Source organism: Benincasa hispida, chromosome 10 (assembly GCF_009727055.1).
Source record: "Benincasa hispida cultivar B227 chromosome 10, ASM972705v1, whole genome shotgun sequence".
NCBI classification, from domain to species: domain Eukaryota; kingdom Viridiplantae; phylum Streptophyta; class Magnoliopsida; order Cucurbitales; family Cucurbitaceae; genus Benincasa; species Benincasa hispida.
This window is the reverse complement of record NC_052358.1, coordinates 20,825,748-20,847,064: the sequence shown is the minus strand read 5'-3', so window position 1 is coordinate 20,847,064 and position 21,317 is coordinate 20,825,748. Positions and strand designations below refer to the sequence as shown.

The 21,317-nt window shown below is 33.9% G+C and overlaps 2 protein-coding genes and 1 pseudogene across 3 annotated transcripts; all 3 read right to left on the bottom strand.

Annotated features, from left to right (window-relative positions):
* Positions 1 to 908: 908 nt before the first annotated feature.
* Positions 909 to 2,828, bottom strand: LOC120089239. Of its 2 annotated transcripts, XR_005485105.1 has the most exons (4): positions 2,583 to 2,828; positions 1,748 to 1,927; positions 1,234 to 1,648; positions 909 to 969 (listed from the first exon to the last, which is right to left on the bottom strand). XR_005485105.1 is itself a non-coding variant. In XM_039046661.1 (3 exons), the coding sequence occupies exons 1-3, from the start codon at positions 2,805 to 2,807 to the stop codon at positions 1,292 to 1,294; spliced, it is 762 nt and encodes a 253-aa protein (XP_038902589.1). In that variant the 5' UTR covers positions 2,808 to 2,828; the 3' UTR covers positions 1,062 to 1,291. The 2 variants fall into 2 exon arrangements, 1 of the variants encoding a protein (XP_038902589.1); XM_039046661.1 differs by lacking the exon at positions 909 to 969 and having other exon boundaries at positions 1,062 to 1,648.
* Positions 2,829 to 2,838: 10 nt separating this feature from the next.
* LOC120089240 (F-box/FBD/LRR-repeat protein At1g78750-like) lies at positions 2,839 to 4,085 on the bottom strand. Its single transcript, XM_039046662.1, has 3 exons — positions 3,958 to 4,085; positions 3,674 to 3,764; positions 2,839 to 3,582 (listed from the first exon to the last, which is right to left on the bottom strand). Coding segments are annotated over exons 2-3 (720 nt in total). The 5' UTR covers positions 3,675 to 3,764; positions 3,958 to 4,085; the 3' UTR covers positions 2,839 to 2,863.
* Positions 4,086 to 6,207: 2,122 nt separating this feature from the next.
* On the bottom strand, positions 6,208 to 12,112 carry LOC120088965 (annotated as a pseudogene).
* Between the last annotated feature and the right edge of the window lie 9,205 nt (positions 12,113 to 21,317).

The following is a 21,317-nucleotide window of genomic DNA, read 5'->3' as shown; positions in this document are numbered from 1 at the left end:
CCTAATACTTTAGATACGATTGCTAAATTTGTAACTATCCTCTAGTAAATATTTATTTGTTCTTGGAATGGGGGGTGTGTGTGTGCCTGCGTGATAATAATAATAAATAAATAACGAAATACCTTTCAAACTTATTTAAAAAATGTATGTTTTAAAAATGGAACCTATTTGATAGGGAATGGATTCAATAAAAATAAAGTTGCATTTCATACTTTTAGATATATGTTTGTTAGTAGATTCAAAAATTAAATTCTAATTTAAACAATTATTTAAAATTTATTTGATATTATAATTATAAATTATATATCTAATTGTAGTTACCCACTAAATACTATTTGACGACAATCTATTATTACTTTATCATTTTTAATTATTTTTCTTGCATAATTATTACTGTAATATTGCATAGTTTATCGTACATCACATAATACAATTTAGGTTTTTAAAAAAAGAATTGAATTTATACCATGACATGTATTTCTAAATATTTTATCTATATTTTAAATATAATTATACAATTTTCAAATTTAAATTTCTAAATTTCGATACAAAGATAACATAAAATAGTTGTTTTCAGAATCTGCACGACTTCGATCACAGAATCCGAAAACAATTTTCAAAAACAAAATCTGAAGTATCTATCAAAAATACATATTTTTTTTAACTTCAATAAACTTAAAAACATAAAACAAAATCCAAATCCCAATCAAACGAAATCAATTTTCACTTATTACTATTTTTTTTATTAAGTTAAACAACATTTTAGACAGAATTGAACTTGATTGGAGAATCTTGGCCCTCTCATACATACGAATTTACATATCTTAATAAATATTCTGTAGCTTTACCATGAAAACTCAAATAATAATAATAATAATAATAATAATAATAATAATTAAATAAATAAGATCCTGATTCCATTACAAAAGGCAATTCCAGAAGAGTAAGCCCTCCCCCCATCTCAACTACCTGCAATAATGAAGTTTGAAAGACAGCCATCAGAACTCAGAAGGCAATAAAGTTAAGAAATTAATGGTTTTGATGTCTTATTTTGTCTGCATACATCAAAAAGTAAAAGGGCACTACCACCATTAGACACTCGGTGCAAAAATTTCCCACTGATTTCCTTTTTCAGGGGAGCTAAGAGTGGCAGAGGCAGAGGAATCATAAAAATTGAAGGACTAGCAGTCTAGTAGATGAGGTACTTTGCATCATGGAGGAGAAATAACATACATTGAGATGAAATATAGACCACAAGAACCGATCTTCGGATTCGCGGTACGATATATCATTAGCAGAACTGAATTACAGCAGACTTGGATGCCCTTGGAAGAGTTAACAGTTTCTGAGAAAACTGAAGTAGTTCTTCAGGAGTGAAACGATCCTCCTGATCGAAAACAGCGTCTTTGAATAATTCATATTGGTGAATGGGCTGGAGAGTCCTCTTGGTGGAAATGACCACCTTTTCCAGGACCAAGGCATTCTTCAATAGAAATTCTATAAGCTCCAACACGTATGGCTCAGTTACATATCCGTATATCATAACAGTCTTGAGGTACTTTCTGAGGCAACGGAAATCGCCATACGGTGACTTCCAGTAATCCTTACCATCAAAATCATAAGCCTCCATCCATTTCGCTTCCTCAGTCTGAAAGTTGCAGAGAACGAAAATTGCAGATTGTTCATAAGGGTAGAGTTAACAAATAAAAATAGCAAATGATTACAATGTTGTGAAATATTTTTGTACCAAGAATATAGAGTATGATCCTGGGTAAATGTAGAAAGTTAGTGTTTCCAACCAATGTGAATTCCTGAGAATGCTGCATATTCCAGGCAAGTGCCACTTTGTGAAAAGAAGTCTGAACTCTACAGATTTCCAACCAGTGACAGGAATTGGCACATATGTCAACTCCCATATTGTGAAGATCTAATGACAAATAAAATAAAATGTAAACATTATCAAACAAAAAGTAGGAACCAGTTAACTGATAAAAACAAAGTAAACAGGCATGTTTTGACAAATTCTAACTGCATTCCAGAAATTCATCATAGTTTATCAAAGAAGGCTAAAATTAGATATGGAGCAAGCATATAAAAAAATTTCCGTACATCCCATATAATAGAAACAATAAGAAAATACCACCTAGATGATCTTGGATAGTCACAGACTCACAATTCATTCTGTGCACTGACAAAAAGTTTTCTCTAAACGTACTTTAAAGCATTGATTATACAACTAAAGACTAGGAAAAATTTTAGAAGTACCTTTAACTAGCTTAAATCACTTTTCATTGTCTCAACAGTCATGCAAAACTTAATGTAATAGAGTCAAATGATTGTCTCATAAGATTAGTAGAGTTGCATGCATGTGTGCTAGCCCAGAATTCACAAGTATATTAAACTTTAAAATAACTAAAAGTGAAAACACACAAAAAAGAAAAAAGAAACATACAACTTCTGCAGTTTATCAGTTATGGGATAACCCATTCTGATCTCTCGGGCCAAAGTATGAGGCCTTCTATACGAAGTGTTACAATCAAAAGGCTTAAATCGAATGCCACATAGAACAGAGACAGAATTACCAAAATAGTCCATGTGCATGGTATGAAAACACTGACTTCAGCTAGCTTCCACAGCAGCATTTGAACTTTTTCATATATCCTGCGTTCGCACATGAAAGTGCGGCTATAATAAAGGGAGGCGTCGAAAATAGAAGCTGAATACTTTAACTGTACAAGCTGTATTGCTCCAGCAAGTTCTAATGATTTGAGACCAGGGCAGCTAATCTCCAACCTTGAATTTGCCATCTCATTTCTCCATCCAATAATAATCTTCAACCTCTTGATATTAGAAGTAGACAACTTCAGCTTACGAAGACCAGAAAACATCCATCGAGAGAAAGTTCTTGAAGCATTGGGCATCCTATAATGATTTCACTCATAATCTTGTCACTCAACATTATTTCCTTGAGTGAAAGCTTAGTGAGAGACATCAGCTGAATACGCCCTTTATCCTCGATTCCACAGCCAGTCAAACTGAGCTCCTTTAGATAGTTATTAGTTAAAATACTATTAGGCAGTTCATAATTTACTTCTGGCTCTGACAAACCGCATCCTAATAAATCAATATCAAGAACCTTAACTTGTTTCCTCAAAGAAAATTTAATCCATGTTGTGAGCTCACTTGCCATTCGTCTCTCTTTAGATGCATAACCATCAGAATTATAATGATCATCATGAATAACATTAAACAAATTGAAAGCAAATTTGAGATGAAACTTATCAATTGTAGTACGTTCATGAAGTATCAAGACATGACGAATTAGATTTAGGAAACTTTCATCATAGTGTGGACCATCATAATTTTCACCATCATCACTGCTGTGGTCATGATATGCACACTCATCAAAAGAAAGGCAACGAATATACGTCCAAAGATTCCTAAATCTTGAAATCAATGCCATCTTTACAGCATCCTTTGTTGGTAAATATGAAAGAATGTCAACAAGAACAGATTCCGGAAGCTGACTAATCCAATCATTTTGACACTCTTCAATCTTCGTTCTCTTTGAGCTACGCATCACTGTTGTACAAGAAACTTTACGGAATTGCTAAACTCAAACAAAATAAAATCAAACTCGTCTTTAAATTTGCTTATGAAACAACTAACATACTTCGAACAAAAATTGTTACCAACGTAGAGAAATCATATCACTGACAATTCAACTCTTAAGCGAGGCTAACGTGCAGAGGCAGTCGACAATGCTGAAAACACCATGAAATTACAACTCAAATCAAATAATCAATAGGAAAAAGGAAAGAGAAGAGGAGATGATTACATAATACGAATTCAAAGAATCACTTCATCATACGAATCCGACAAAAGCTAATGATGGAACTATTATCGATTTACGATTACAATGTATAGAAATCGTATAGGGAAGCTATAGAATATTACATTACAAATACAGGGTTTAGCACCGATTTGAGACGACGACGGACGAATATCTGATGAATTTCGTATATCGGCCGAAAACCTCAAGGACACAAATGCCGGAACCAAACCGTACGTACGTTCGCTTTTCTCCTTGATCAAATTACTATTATTTTATTTGTTTTTGAAAATCTTATTCTTACATAGAATTTCGAAATTATATTTTTAAAAGAGATTTAATCTGACCATTTAATTTTGTTGAGTTTATCTAGAAAATTCGTGATTAAACCGTTATAAGCTAAAACATCATAAGCTGTTAAAAAAACGTTTGACAATAAAATATAAATTTTTAACCATAAAAAAATATGAACTAAATTATTTTCCATTTATCTAAAAAAAATATGGAGCTAAAACATCATCAATTAAGACCTTTTAATTTTTAATTTTATTTTTTTTCTTAAATTACGAGACATGATTCTGTTCTGTTATTTTATTTTATTTTATACTTTTCCTTTTATTTTGATTATGATAATAAATACCTCGGACGACACACGACAGTGTAAATATAGTATTTGAATTTCGCGAGCATCTTTTTGTGAGAAAATGGAATTACATGAAAAAGTAATGTTTTTTTTTTATACAAATATAAATAGGGCAGAAAATCATTTTGACATGCCTAGATTTATTGTTCATCTAAACTTGTGAATATGATGGTTGCGATGTAATTGTGAGTGGTTTTTATTTTAATCAGGTTATTATTTCAAATTAAAAATTTATCATCATATTTTACTTTATTTTGTCCTAAAATTTTTAGAAAAATTGTAAATCTTTTTTTAAAAGTGGTCTATTTCTATCTTTATTTTCCTCTAATTTGAACTCTCTCCCTAATTTTCTTTCCTTAAAAGGCATTTTGTGTGCAAATTGGGAATCAAAAGTCTCAAAATCAAACGTCTAATATCTTATTTGAGACGGTTTTGAAGCATGAGAATCACAAATACATGTCTTTGGAGTCCACGGTCTGGTTGCTAAAGCATGTATTGGGAATGCAAGTTACATATGTCTGGATTTGAGTAATCACATCTTTATCTCTAATCTATCATAGATCAAATTTTATGATATTTTTGAATGAAAATTTTAATCCATTCATTTTAAAAGAAAATTTTATATTAGCTATCTCTTTTCACTTCTAAATCAACTCTTTTGGTCTATTAATTTTTACGACAATGATTTAATTATTTTTATAGCAAATTTAGTTAGAAGTTACAAACACTTTGAAATTAATTTTATAACAAATTAAATTATGAAGTTTTTATAAAATTAATTTTAATTTTAGTCTGGCTTTAAATTTCCTAGAGATAAACTTCTAAATCAATACTTTGACTTTAAATTTACTGCCCAACTAAATTTGCTTTGATTTTTTTATAAAACTAATTTCAAAAGCTTTATTACTTTATTCTTAAAAATTAAATTTGCTATAAAAAAAATTATTATCAGTCTAACATCATTTATCATGGAATTAACAACTAAAGGAATTGATTTAGAGTATAAAAGACATAGCTAATATTAGATTATTTAAGCATAAGTAACTTGCACGCATTTTTAATTTTGTTTAATTTTTTATAAATATATATTTTTTTTTCTAACTATTTCTCTCATGTTTTTTTACCTCCTTCTCTAACTTTTTGCTCTTGAATTTTTTCTTTAATATTTTATATAATTTTTTCTACCGTCCTCTAATTTCTTTAAGTTATTAATCATTTTAAAATTATCTTTGAAAACTAATATTAATCATTTTAAAATATTTAAGTGTTAGTAGATATATGAAATGCGAGATTCACGTTTCTTTGAATATGAATTTTAAGTGTTTAATAGATAGTTTAATTTTCATTTTTTGTTTAGTAAGATGGTGAACTTTGAAATATGTCTGATAGATTCTTAAACTTTCAATTTCATATAGGTCATAATTTTCAATTATGTGTCAATAGGATTTAATATATTTGATATTTTAGAAAACTCACGAATTTATAATATGCATAATTGGATGTTCAGTTACCTATTAAACATAAAATTAAAGTTGAGAAACCTGGAGACATATCCTTTTTAGTAAAATAACTGCAGATGGAGGATCGAGCCTCTAACTTCTTGGAATGGAAGTCATGTCAATATAAAATAGACACAAATGTGAATATTTCGATTGAGAATAGCAATGAGGAATCTGCAAAACTAAAATTCTAATTCGAAAAAATAGAAATGAATCATTTACAAACGACAAATCTACCATGCGACATTGTTTCTTCTATCCAAATAAACTTCACTAACTTTTGAGGACCCTGGAATTTCTGTCAAGAATTGTTCCCAAAACATATCATTCACTCTACTTCTTATTTCCTTCCCTTCCCTTCCCTCAGAACCTTCGCCACATTACATAGCAAATCCTCACACAACCCAAATGAAAATTCCAGCTTCCCCATGGGCAAAACCTTCATCTTCACTTTCATCTCATCTCTTTCAAATTTTGATAATTCTTCGACCAATAACTCACTTTCTCCATTTTTCTCATTTTACTCTTGTTGGAACCGACTACCCTTCGACGGTGAAACTTGACGGTAGCAAACAGTCACGAACGACAGTTGTAAAAAATGTGGAACCTGTAAAACAGAAACTCGTTACAAACTAAGTCGTGAATCTCGCTCTCTTTAAGATGTTTTGCGGCTTTGCCTAAGTGTGCAGTAGGTTAACAATATTGTCATGTCGTCTTCATGATAAAACAACTCAAAAGTATAAAACTGTCTCGATTGGAGATGCATACTAACCGATTGGAAAACTCACCCTTCGATATGATATGTTCGGATAACCAAAATGTAAAAGGAAAAAGGTTTGAGAGAGATTTTTGTGAAGTTTAGAAACAGAAATTGAGATGATAAAGAAGTTGAAGGCCCGGGCAGCCGTTGAACATGCAGTTGCGCAACTTGCGTGGAGTCGCTGAACGTGCAGGTGTGCGGACGACTTGGATCGGCTCACGAGTGACACATGTTAGTTTGATTCGGTTTCATTTGAGAAAAAAAGAAAACAATAATTATTAAAGTAAAATAAAATTAAAATTAAAAAATAGTAATAATAATAATAATTATTATTATTATTAAAAATAATCACACAAATACTTGTCCGACGGATTTTTCACTCCTTTTAATAAATATGTATTTATTGGGATCCAAATCCAAAGTTTAAGATGGGAATATAAGAAGAGACTTCCCCGTAAAAATACTCTAGGTGGGATTCTCAAGAAAACGTTCTTTTCCTTTTTTTTTTTTAACTTCAATTTCACCCAACAGCTCTGTCGATGCTTCTACAACTCTGCTCCCAATATCCCAATTAACTGCTTCTGTTGATTCCCCATTCGCCATAATTGCTGAGAGATTGTCTGATTTTGATGCCCAATTTGTTCCTTTTCTTTTTCGTGTGTTGTCTGAATTTGATGCCCAATTTTTTCATTTTCGTTTTCGTGTTTCTGTAATTGGGATTGGAGAATGGTCTTTTCTTGATAAAGGGTTTTGATTTTTTGCTCGAGTTCTTGTCTCTCTTGTTCTGATAATGGAGCTCCCCCATTTCCATGGCTCTGGCTATAGCTGTAGATTGGTTTTCGTCTATGGATGCTTTTTAGAAGATGGGTTCTTCCTCTTATAAACCCTTCGTTGGCAAATTCCCATTGTTCTCGATCAATTTTTCTAAATCCCTATAAAAACAGAGATATCAGAATTTTGCTCTCAAGATTTTAAGTAAAAACAGAGTAAAACTGGGGAGGGAGGGGTGGAGGAAATGAAGATTTGGGTGTTGGAATTTGATGTTTGAACTTGTATACGTGTTCAATTGACGAACAAAACTAGAAAAATTTGTTGTGTTCGAAATAAATTGGGAGTAACTCTTGTGCGAATTCCGGTGGGTTCCCAACCACAAAGCTGAAACCACTTTGACTCCACGATACGATGGTCGATGGAATTGGTCATCGGATCATCCACCATCTCATATGTTTTGGTCAGAAATGGCACGGAGCGCCGCCGGAGCTGCCCTCTGAGTCATCAATTTGGTCTTCACTTCAGAAGCAGTAGAATCACTGGGTGAAGGAATGAGATTGATGGGATTTTGATTGCTGTGATAAAATGATGAAAATGGATGAAGGATTTATAGAGACGGTGGAAGAAAAAGTCTAGAAAAGGAGTTGACCGGAGCCGTTGCAAAGGGTGAATTTTCAACTCTCAACTCTAAGAAGAAAGTCGTATGTTTCTCTATTTTATGGTTTTTTGGGACCTTTGAATCAATTTATATGGTCAATTTGACTGGATAATTTTATGTAAAAAAGTATCTATTTATTGTATCAATTTTATTGTATGTTAGTGAAGGTTATATTATTTTGTTATGTCAATGGATAAGTTTGTCTTTTTTTTTTTTCTTCCTCTTTTTGTGCTAGCAATTTTTATTCACTAGACTCTTTTAAAATAAGATGGTTGTTCCTAGACCAAAGGTTGTTCTATCGGGGTGACAAAGAAAATCAAGTAGATATGACATTTATGAGATTTTGAGATTCTAAATAAATCTAAAGATTAAGTATTCAATTTTTTATGAAGTTAAAAGGAAAAAGAAAGTTTTTTTTTTTTTTTCTTTCAAAAAATGAGTTTCAAATATTGTAAGAAAAGATTTTAAGGAGTTTAAAATTGATTTGTACCATTGCTTGAGAAAATGTATCATGAAAGTTCATTGATAAGAATCAAAAGCTTGAGAAAAGCAAATGATCATGGCAAACAAAGTGAATGTTATTCTTGAATGAATGAGCATACTTAGATGAATCATGCATTGAAAGCAAAAAATGAGTCATATAAGAGAAATGATATCAAGACAATGATATTTTGTGTTTTTTTTAAGAGAATAAAAAGAATGCCATAGGAATGTAATAGAGCCTAATCGAGAAATATATATTTCATCAAGATCACAAAATCCACATAACCCGAGCTCATGTGCTCAAGGGTTCCATACATGCAAAGATATCACAAAGCAAAAATTTTCGGCATGGCTCATTTTTACAACACTAATAAATGTTAAGAACATGCAATGTTCCCCACCCCCAACTTAAAAACAAAACATTATCCTCAATGTTTAAAACTAAAAATTAAGCATAAAGATAAAATGAAAAGGGAACAAAAGAACTCCCCTTATTTCGCGCAATGGGTGGTAGTAGACATTTTCCTGCTTCTTTGTTTTTGTTTTTCTTTCATTATTGTTTATTCCTACAAAAGAGAAAAGAAAAAAATAAAAAGAAAGGAAAAGAAAAGCTACAAGGAAATGAAGAAAGTTAGTCTAAAAATTCTAAACCTAGAAAGAAAATAAAGGAAAGCAATTAAAAGTGAAAATGAAAATGAAAGATAAAAGATAGGGAAAAAGATGGAAGAAGATACCGGAAAAATATGGGTGATGCCAAATCAGTCCGAGTCAGGTGAGTCGGGCTCTCGCTGAAGATCGTACTGAAAACCTATGCTAGCATATTAGAGATGGTCTCTTTCGCACATGAAATCGATAGTTCTCTGCATACGCTTAACTTGGCGAGTGGTTTCACGGCTCACCCTTAAGGCTTCAGTGGCGATTCTAAGTGCATGCTCACATAAGGTTTCACCACTAGCGGGTTGTTCATGAGGATGACCGAGAAGTTCTACCCTAAGTGGTTCTTCTCCTAAATGCTCATCTTCCTCACCTAGTTCTTCTTGTTCTTATTCATGGAGTTCCTCAACTCCACATCCTCGAAAGGCTGAGATGGTAGTATTAGAAATTGGAGCTTTACACCCCATACGTTCCTCATTTCTGGGTATTTCTACCCTAGACCTTTGGCACAACAAGGTTATTAAGCAGGGTGTCCAAGGCTACCTATTGTAGAACAACATCCACATCGTCTTATAGAAGCATGAATTACTCTTTCAATGTTAATGGACATACCCTAAATGAGGCAGTAAAGAAGTTTGGCTTCATCTTGGGTCACATCTGTCAGTCTAAGGATAGGCATTAATCTGGAACATACAAAACATGCCAGATTTGACCTACTACAGACATGTCCATAGATCTAAACCTTACTACAACACCACCTGAACGTGTCCATTGAGCACCTTGCCCACAAAAGGCTTCTATAATCTCTTGTTTGCCCAGTGGTTGAGATAGAAACCGACCATACTCATCATCAAACTGAGCTAGACCAAAGGTTTCATTAATTCTAGAAGAAGAGAAAGAGACTTTAACACCTCTTACTAAAGATACATCTCTATCTATTTCAATATTGGCGTAGAATTCTCTAACTAAAGGAACGATAGAGTCACTAGGGTTAGTACAAAGGCTTCTCATCTTCTCTCCCGTATTTCAGAAGTGATTTGGGGATAGAAATTTGGCTTTGAAGTTAAAGCTCTCTCTGGCACTGGGTTCCTAAGAGCTACCACTTGATGGTATCTACTCTCAACTCCCCCAAAAACAAACCTAGGAATATTAGACTCGGGACGTGGAGGAGAATTCCTACTACTTGAACTGGCAACATTTTTTCCTTTCTTAGGCTTAGGACTCATGAAAAAAAATATTCTAAGGAAAAATTCATAGAATAGGGGTTGAAACCTAAGAAATCCTAATTCCCTCTTCTAAAAGACTCTCAAACAAAATAATCTTACACCTCTAATCGATTAGAAACCTACAAGCAGAAAAATTTCCAAGCATATTATTGCTAATTATCCAAGACCCAACAATTCAAAAGCAAAATTCATTCTTTTCAAGCAAAAATTCAGATTTCTCATCAAACAAAATTCAAAATTCTATCAAGCTCAACTCAAATCACATTCAAGATAATCATCAAATAATTAAAAGAAATAAGAATGCATTACCTTGGGTAATTGATTCCCTTGCTTGAGAGGAAGAGAAAAGAAAGACCTAGAATAGTGTTTTGGTGAAAACCCAAAAAATTTCAAGGAAGAAATCCTTGAAAAGTGAAGGAATTGAAGAGTTTGGAAGAAAAATAGCTTGGATTTGAAGTGGGGATGAAGAATCGGTGAGAGGTGGGAAGAAAATTTGAGAGAAAAAGTGTTGAAGAAGAAGATTGTATCTAAAAATGGCAGAATCTGCGTTCGATTCTACCTCGCAACGTCGCGATGCTAGTTACCCAGTGTTGCAACATTGTGCCCTAATTTTTTTTTCCAATCAAAACTAAGACTAAAAACTTATAGAGTTTTACTCTAAAGATCAAAACTAATTCTAAACAAATTAAATCTAAAGTGAAAAACTTAGAAGAAGAATTTGTTTATTAAAAGAAAACTGAAAATTTTGTTTTATTTTTGACGCTTAGCTACCTCTAGGAAGGGTAAATTTTTAATGTCGATTGCTCGATATGACATGTCTTTTATACCTTTCAAGGTATGTAAAATTTTTCATACTTCTCCAGTCCTCTCTTGGATGAATCTTTTATGCCTATAAGAGAGCTCATCCTCTTTCGAGAACTAGACATGTCAAATTTGGATTTTCTAATACTTGGCAAAAAAAGGGGAAAAAGAAAGAATTAAAAGACTCAAATGACTCAAAAGAGTCAAAAGAAAGAAAAGACTCAACAATTGACTCTGACTTATAAGGAAAATACGAGTAGTAATCAAAGATGCAAGAAATTCCAAGAGTAAGAATTGTTCTAGGCTTGGAAGTCTCTAACTGTTTTACTCGATATTCCTTGAGGTGTGGTACAGGCTCATACTTATCCCTACTTACTTGTTCTGAATATGGCATGAAATAACCATCATCTTCCTCGTCGGTTCAAGAAAACTCCTCTATTAGATCGGCTCCAGTGCCATAGGCGACGGAAGGCTTTGAATGGTTCCCAATGTAAGCATGAAGTGTGCAAGTTCAGGCATTTGATGGACCTAAACCAGCACGAGGTTTGAGTCTCCAGGTGAAACTCAATTGAATCCTGCTCACAATTAGAAAAGCCATTAGCAAATTCAAACATTATTAAATGCAACGTCTTACCTTGATAGGAAATTCGAAGAACCGCCGGCTCTACTAGATTGTCAATGTGAATCTCTCCACCATTTAACTCAATATTCTCAGAAGATGCATCTTCCCAAGGCTCATCGATTCTCCTAACTGAATCGATAATCTGGGGAACGAGGTCACACATATTCTGAAAGTCGGTTCTAACCTCATGTCCGGAATAGAAGCTATCCTGCTAGAAACTCGATGGTTTTTGAGAAAGATAAGAATGTTCCTGCACAAACTCACAAGAGTAGTCAGAAAGTTCATCAACTAAATTTTATGAAGAATTACCTAAATTGGTAGAAGGATACAACATTGATAACGAGGTTTGGTTAGGCATCTCCCAAGGAGCATAGCATTCATGCTCAGGACCACGCCAATCTTGTGTGTGTTCAGTAACCAAAACTTGAACAAGAGAGGTTAGTTCATTTATTTCACTTTTAAACTCATTAAATTCTCTTACCTCTTATTCTCTTTGATGGGCCACATACATTGTTGGAAGCACGTAATAGATGCTCATGTCTATCATATTAAAACAAGTAGACACAAAAAAAAAAGAAAAAAGAAAAAAGAAATCATTTTTGGTGTTTTAAAGTTTGCTAGTCAAATTAGCTAAGAATGAGATTTAAATGGCTTAGCCTTCCTCGGCAACGAAGCCATTTTGTTCAGTTTTAAAGTAGGTGTCATTAGCTCTACCTAACTCGAAACAAACAATATTTATAAAGCTTGAACAACAACCGAACTAACTCGTAGTTAAAGTGGAAGTAAGAGGTCGATCCACAGGGAAGGTTTTTATTTTTATTCTTTCTTAACTAACCTTGACTATTAAAGTAATAAAATGGGGGGTTGATAAAATTGGAAAAATACTAAGGATCAAAAGATAAAAAATGAATGTAAACAAATAAGGAATGATCTTGCTTCTAGTTCAATTTAGACGTTCAATGCAATTCCTATCATTGAATTCTAAAAGTTTATTGATAATCAAATTATGCTCGCAGCTACTCACTCAACTCGATCAAGCTAGCCTCTACAAAAGCCGACAACTAGCAATAACCTAGTTGAGAGAGCGTCCTAATCATTGATTAAGGTTGGATAGGCAAAACCCTAATCAACTTACATGTTCCTACTTCTATTGGGTTCAATAGCGGCTATATAGAATAGAAAACATGCGCATTAGGTTCTAGGATTCAATTGCATTGATTAATTGTTAAGATGGCTTACTCAATTAACCAAAATTTCTCCAAATCTAGTAATTAGTGCTTCCTAGGATAGCTATTAAACACACAATTACTATTGCCTCTTAAAAATCTTGGCTAGATATTCCATCGGACATATTGAAAGCAACATATTCAACAACGATTGTGACAAAACCAAGCATCTAGACTATACATGTTCAAGATATAGATCATTCAACATGGTTCAAGAATTGAAATCAGATTCAAGAAGGCACAAATCAGATTGCAATTGATAAAGAAAAAGAGAAAACTCAAAATAATTTGCAAGGACCCTTGAAATAGAAACAAGATTCAATCAAACTTCACAAATTCATAGACAAATTGTATGAAGAATTACAAGAGTTTTGTTCATAATTCAACAAAAATATAAAATCTAACCTAAATTGGAACACGAATTACCAAAGAAGTGAAAGAACTCGGAGAGAGATCCCAGCCTCCATGGATTTTCTTCCTCTCCTTACAAAAATGCAAGAAAAACCTTTTATAGTTCGCAAGCTAGTGTCATGACGCTGGGATAGTGTTGCAACGCTAAATTGATGAAAAGGCCTCAAAGCGTTGGGCTTGCATTGCAATGCTACCCCTCAACGCTTGTCAATGCAAGGGCACGCTCGCGGTGATGCGCATCAAAGTTCGGAGCGTTGCAACGCTGTGGGGAGCATTGCAATGTTGGCCTATTTTACAACGAGATTGAGTGTTCTGTCTTTAAGCATTGTACAACGCCTCTCCTAGGGTCGTAACGCTACAACTTGATGGTGAAACTTGATTCTCGATGGCATTTTGGTAATTTACTCGATTCTTTTCAATTTTGTTGATTTTCTTGGTTAATTTGGATCCTTTTTGGCCCGATCTTCTCTTAATGACTCCTAAATGCTTCGAGGACTGTTTTACCTACAAAATAAGCATTTAAAATAAATAATCAATACAATTTTGAGGGAATTAACATAGAAAATACATATCCTTTAAAAACCTAACAAAAGGCAATTTGGGAGCATAGCTAGGGAACCATGCATTGATCACCTCATGGATGCATAGAAGGAGCTTGTTGGACGCATATGAGGTGATTGGTGAAGCAACCATGCACCCAACATAGCTAGCATGCATTGATTTGAATAGACTTGGGAAGCAAGGTTGTATTGATAGCAAAGTGTGGTATGTGGCTCGACCAAGGGAAGTCTTGGCCGAGCCAAGGATGAGATAGGCACATAGTATGACATGAAAAAGTTCGAGATGACACCTCCAAGGTAGCTATGCATTGGCATGTGTATGGTGAAGACACTAAAGCCTTGCATGTAAGGAGAGGTGTCAAGGGGGATGCACTGGACCTTGCATGGTGTTGACACATAAACTTACCATGTAATTGAGGTGTCATGTGTTGGGAGCATAGGAGGGATGAAAAGATCCCTTTTGAAAAAAGGAGGAAGTTAGAGAGAATTGAGGAGCTCAGGGAGAGGGATGCAATTGATGGAGAACTACCATGCATTTATTAGGCTTGCCTTGCGTTGAAGGAGAGTTCCATGCACCAATTAGTCTGCAGAAAAGTGACCCCTTACACCCACAGCTGTCTTAGTTTTTCCTAGGGTGTAGATAAGCATCTATTGAGTTGGTAAGATAGGGCTAAGGCCAAAAAGGTATTCTAAAATTGTTTAGCCCTAGAATATAAGATTCTAAGTTGATAATGGGATTAACACAGATTCGGAATCAGGGAGGAACTAGGGAAGCGGGAAAAGCTCAGGAAAGAAAAACTCTTGCGAGGGAATTGTGAGTGGTTTTATTTTCACTGTTTTGGTTGTACATACATATATGATATTGTATATATACGTATGGTTTGGTAAAGTTGGCATCATCAAGAAATGTATCTTCTTAGATTTAAATCACTGGTTTTCCATTGTTTTACTTGAATGGTTGTTTACCCTTACTTTTGCTTGATAGCATGTTTATAAAGATTTGACTGGAAACTGGAATTGTACCCTGGAAAAATGTTAGCGTGTCTCAAGCACGTCTAACAGGATTTTGTCGACATGTGTACATTCGGTGGGCCATATTGGGTATTGGGATTGTTTCCTCGCACTTGCGTCTTGGGTTAGACTGGACAACCTAAAAAACATATGATCATAACAATATTATTTCAGCTATCAGACTGAGGTGGTTATGTCTTATTTCTTGACGTTGTTTATGATTGTTGCTTATGAAATTATTTCAAAACGAATTACTAAAAGAAAAACTTTCTTTAAAACCTTATCACTCATTAAGCTTCTAGCTCATGTTTTCCAATGTTTTGTTTCTCCCCTCAAGTAAGAAAGAGGACGTTTTGGAAGTGCCACTAGATTAACTTTGAAACTAGACACATCCGTGTTTAAGAATTATCTAGTATACTAGGGTAAGTGGACAATGGATATCACAAAAGGTGGTGTTTTGGGCTTAAGGAGTAAGAACGGGAGGAGGTGTGACAAGTTGGTAACAAATATTTCTTGGAGAAATCTGAAATTGGTAATCGGGCAAGGCTCATAGAAGGCTTGGGGGGGGTGGGGTTGGGTTATAGGAACCTGGCGAGAACAATAGGAAAAATTAATCTAGGACTTGTAAAAACACAACGAGTGGAATTATATAGGATCACGTAAGGATAATTTGGGATAACGTAAAGGTAGAATATAGTAGATAACACTTAACTAGCTTTCATTGTAGAAAACATGTACCCGAGTGGTAGACCTTGGTGGTAGCAAGAACCTAGAACAAGTGATGCTACCTTTAACACCGACTCTAATGAGAATAGGGGAAACATTTGTTGAGGTTGATACCCTAAATCTCGTAGGGTTCTATAAATTGTAATTGTATTGTACAAACATTTTATTTATTTAATAAAATATGAGATGTTTTATTTGACATTTAGTAACATTAAACCCACAAACCAATAAACTAACATCTAAGGTTATCATCTATTGCTTAAACATATATGTAGAGACATATAAATGGATCATGTTCAAGTGATAACCTAAATGATATGTAGTAGATGGATAAGGTTGGATACCTTATCCTGGTGACACTACGAATATGACTCGCTTTGTAGATGTTACAATTGTAGTAAAGTGCTACAAATGATCTGATCATGATTATTCATGTGGGGATAGGTGAGTAGGGGTATTCTATACAAGGAAGTTTGTATAAGACCAGACCACGAAATGACTAGTCTCATTATATAATGTCGTTCATGAAGAAAAATCATTTAAGGTTTCCGTAGCGGAATGCGGGGATCGCTACCAATTTTCTTTCTTTCTTTCTTTCTTTCTTTTTTTTTTTAATAGAATTCCCAAGAATTACAAAATGAAGAAGAAAGATATGCATTCAAGAATAAAATTACAACATGCTTTTCTAATTAAAAAAGGGAGGAAAAAAATTTACCTTTGAAGAACCGATTTCTTCACGAAATCCCTTGAACAGATCACGATCTCTTTTTTCAAAAGGGACACCACCAAAAGACAAACCCTTTGTATTCTCTAGGGCTGAGAATAAGCAGGAGTTGTGGGCTCTGACCTAGATTTGGAAGATGGAATGGAGATGAGGAAAAGGATTTTTTTTAGAGAACTTTTCTCTTCTGTGTGTTTCTTTCAGAGAGAACGGTTCTCTCAGTAATCCAAGGAGGAAGATGAATGATAGCCATTCATCTTACCCACTTCACGTATTGGATGAGATATATATGTTATATCAAATATGTTCTCTCAGTAATAACAATAAGATCTGTCTCTTATACACATCTAGATGTGTATAAGAGACAGATCTATAGTTTTATATTGTATCAAATACAATAGAAATTATAATTTTACTTTCTCTCAATAATTCATGACATTTAATATAAATCACATTTATATTAAATTCAATGATATGAATCTCATCCATATAATTAATATTTAAATCATATTCAAATATTTAATTCCTCTAAACTACTTTATGGTATTTAATATAAACCATATTTATATTAAATTTAATTATATGAATCTCATTCACATAATTAGTATTTGAATCATATTCAAATTCCTCTCAAATACTTTATACTACAATGTATCAAATACATTATATTAATTATATCACATAAAATTAATTATATCATATAGAATTAATTTCCTCAATTAATTTGAACACTTTAAATTAATCCAAAATTAATTCTCAACTAAATCCTTGTTGAGCTACAGAGGGGACCTTATGGACCTGTAGATTGAAGCTCCAATGGTTCTTGGATAATTAATTAAACTTTTTAATTAAATTACCCAACTTTCATTAACTGTCGATCATTCCACTAAAGACCGAGAGCTGCACTCTTCGCACTACAAATATATTTCTGTGTCCATTGGATATAACCGATAGTGCGGTAACCCTTCACAAGTCGCTCGTAAGTACAGCTTGGCCAAAATTACCGTTTTGTCCCTGTAGTTATATCTAATTTCTTAAGTACCACTGATTCCTCTAATGAACAATAAGTCATAGTCCAACTATGACCAAGTCCCTCTCGGGCCAGGAGAGGGTGTGATCACTATGTTCAAGCCCCGAAATCAGCCTTTAAGGAAGCAATTTATCTACTTGCCCTGTCATCGGGAAAAGAGTGAATTCCATCTTGTGTAGCTGTGTTCCCAGCTCCCCAGTTAGACGAATCCCCAAAATGATAGGTTTATGAAGTTGGCAATCTGGCCACTCTCACCCATACAAATCAAAGGACCACTTTCATGAGCAAGAGTTCACAACCCACTTAGGATTCATGTCATGTCACCTATGGTCATCCTAGTGAAATGTAAGTCTCTATTATTAACGACATTATATAATGAGACTAATCGTTTTGTGGTCCGGTCTTATAAAATCTCTTTGTATAGGATACTCCTGATCACATGTCTCAACATGAATGATCAGGATCAGATCATTTGTAGTACTTTACAACACTTGTAACATCTACAAAATAGGTCGTATCCGTATTGTCACAGGGATAATAAGGTACCCATCCTTATCCATCTACTATAGACCGTTTAGGTTATTATTTAAACAAGATCCATATGTATGTCTCTGAAGGAACTCATTTATAAGAGATCTATGAGCGGAAGTGGATCGTCCAAATTCCATTATGTTTGAAAAACTAATTTACAGCAAACATACAAATTATGTATTCTAAGAAAAATTACAACATACTTTTTAAGAAAGAAAAAGGTTCAATAGATTATACCTTTAAGGAACACTTCTTCTTGTAAAACCCTCGAACTGTCATGAACTCAACAACAGAAACAAACTTGAAAACCCTCTTCAAGAAATCTCGAACCAAAAGTATGAAGACAAAACCACAGGGAGTCCTTGGTATTCTTAGGGTGAGAGTCTAGGAATTGTGGGCTCTGACTATTTTGCTTAGGAGGGTGATTGAGTTTGGAGGAGGAAGAAGATTGAAGACTTTCTATCGTATAGCAAAAATCTCAATCATTTAGTGAATAATCTCTATCGTATAGGTTCTCACTTGTCTTATAGATTCTGTACGGAAGAAAAGAAACTAATTTCTTTCTATTCCATTTGCCATAAAAAATCAATTAACTACCCACTAATGTGGTTAGAGAGAAAATAAGATTTATTATTCAAAATAATAAAATAATACAAATAAATATGATAAACAACTTATCATATTATATTTATAACCTATAGTTTTAATATTATATCACATACAATATAAACTATAATTTCTTTTCTCTATTATACAACATTTAATATAAATTTCATTTAATATAAATCATATTTATATTAAAATTAACAACTATTTGAATTTCATTCAAATATTTATTTCCTCCAACTAAACTATAATGTATCAAATACATTATAACAATTATATCATATATAATTGAATCAATTTAATTATATCATATATAGTTAAATTCCCTCTTATTAATTTGAATAATCCAAATTAACCCAAAAACTGGTTCTCAACTAAATCCTTTTGAGCTGCCAAAGGGACCTTATGGACTTGTAGCTTGAAGCTCCAATGGTACATGAATAATTAATTAAACTCTTTAATTACATTATCCACCATTCGTTAACTATTGGGCATTCCACTAAAGATCGTCAGCTACACTCTTTGCACTACAAATATATTTATGTGTCCATTGGATATAACCAATCAACAGTACGATGACCTTTCACAAGTTGCTCGTAAATACAGTTGGGCCAAATTATTGTTTTTCCCCTGTAGTTATATCTAACTTCTTAAGTACCACTGATCACTCTAATGAACAATAGATCATAGTCTTACTATGACTAAATCCCTCTTGGGCCAATAGAGGGTGTGGCACCACATTGTTCAAGACCCGAAATCAGCCCTTAAGGGAGCAATTTATCTACTTATCTCTGCTTTGAGAAATGAGTGAATTTCAACTTGTGTAGCTGAGTTTCCAGCTCCCCAATCAGACGAATCCCCAAAATGGTAGGCTTGTTGAGTCGGTGATCTGGTCACTCTCACCCATACAAATCAAAGGATCGCCTTCATAGGTAGGAGTGCACAACTCACTCAGGATTAAGTTCATGTTACCTATGGTCATCCTAGTGAAATGAAAGTTTCTATTATGAACGACATTATATAATGAGACTAAAAATTTCATGGTTCAGTCTTACACAAACTTCTTTGTATAGAATATCCTTGCTCGCATGTCTAATACATGTATGATCAGGATCATATCATTTGTAGCACTTTACAACATTTATAACACCTACAAAGTGTGCCATACTTGTAGTGTCACCAGGAGAAGGTACCTAGCCTTATCCATATACAATAGATCCTTTAGGTTATCACTTAAACATGATCCACTGTATGTCTTCACATACATGTTCAAGTTACAATGGTAACCTTGGATGTTAATTTATTTTTTATGGTTAATGCAACTAAAATATCACATATTTTATAGAAAAAATGAATACAAATATCATATATTATTAATCACATAAAAGTTTGTTCATACAAGGTTTACAAACTATAATACCCTACAAGATTTAGGGCATCAACCCCGACAATCTCCCACTTGTCCTAAAGCTAGTGGGGTGTACAAGATAAGAAAATACAAGTACACAAAACAATAAACTAGGGCATAACACGTGCAATACAAGATCTCCCACTTGCCTAGTCTATCCGTGGTCTGTTCCATAGAACCATACTCTGTAGTTGACTCTCAAACACTATAGTCGTGAGGGCCTTCGTAAACGAATTAGCAATGTTGTGCTCCGAAGCTATCTTCGTGACAATCACATCCCTCGATTCATAATCTCTTGGATGAGATGATACTTTCACTCTATGTGTTTGTTGCGCTTATGACTCCTAGGCTCACGGTAATTAGTCACAACACCACTATTATCATAATAAAGTGTGATGGGCTTTGACATATCTGAAACAACTTCCAGATCAGTCAGAAAATATCTGAGCCAAATGGCCTCCTTAGTAGCTTCACAAGGCGCTACATAATCAGCCTCCATGGTGGAGTCTGTGATGCACCCCTGCTTGGTGCTACGCCATACTGCTGCCCCTCCATTAAGTGTGAACACTGATCCTGATGTGGATTTCTTAGAACCCTATCAGTCCATAAATCAGAGTCCGTGTATCATGTAAGGATCAAATCCTTAGAACCATACACAAGCATGTAGTCCCTCATTCTCTATAGATACTTGAGGATGTTACTAACGACTGTCCAGTGATCATATCCTGTTTTAGATTGATATCTACTAACTATCCCCACTACATAGCAAATGTCATGTCTAGTACATAACATCGCATACATCAAACTACTCATGGAAGATGCATAGGGGACTTGTCTCATATAATCAACCTCTTGAGGTGTCTTAGTGTTAAGATTGGTGTCCTAATTCTCCCGGAGTCTTGTTATTTGTATTGATACACATTGTTTGATGAATAAAATAATTGTTATTTCATTCTAGCATTTACTCTTATCCAATAAACAAAGCTCCTTGGTTATCTTATGTGAACTGAAGCATGTATATGTCATATACAAGTGGATCATGCCTTAAGTGATAACCTAAATACGTCTATTTAAGGATTAAGGTGGGATATCTGATCCTGGTGACACTACGGATACGGCCCACTTTGTAGAGGTCTAC

Bases quoted from the DNA above. Each gene is read 5' to 3' on its own strand.
- LOC120089239 (XM_039046661.1), bottom strand. From the start codon at position 2,807: ATGGCAAATTCAAGGTTGGAGATTAGCTGCCCTGGTCTCAAATCATTA. The intron at 1,928-2,582 runs GTAATTCTGTCT...ATTTGTCATTAG, and splicing joins CATGCACATGGACTATTTTG to ATCTTCACAATATGGGAGTT. The intron at 1,649-1,747 runs GTACAAAAATAT...TGCAACTTTCAG, and splicing joins GATCATACTCTATATTCTTG to ACTGAGGAAGCGAAATGGAT.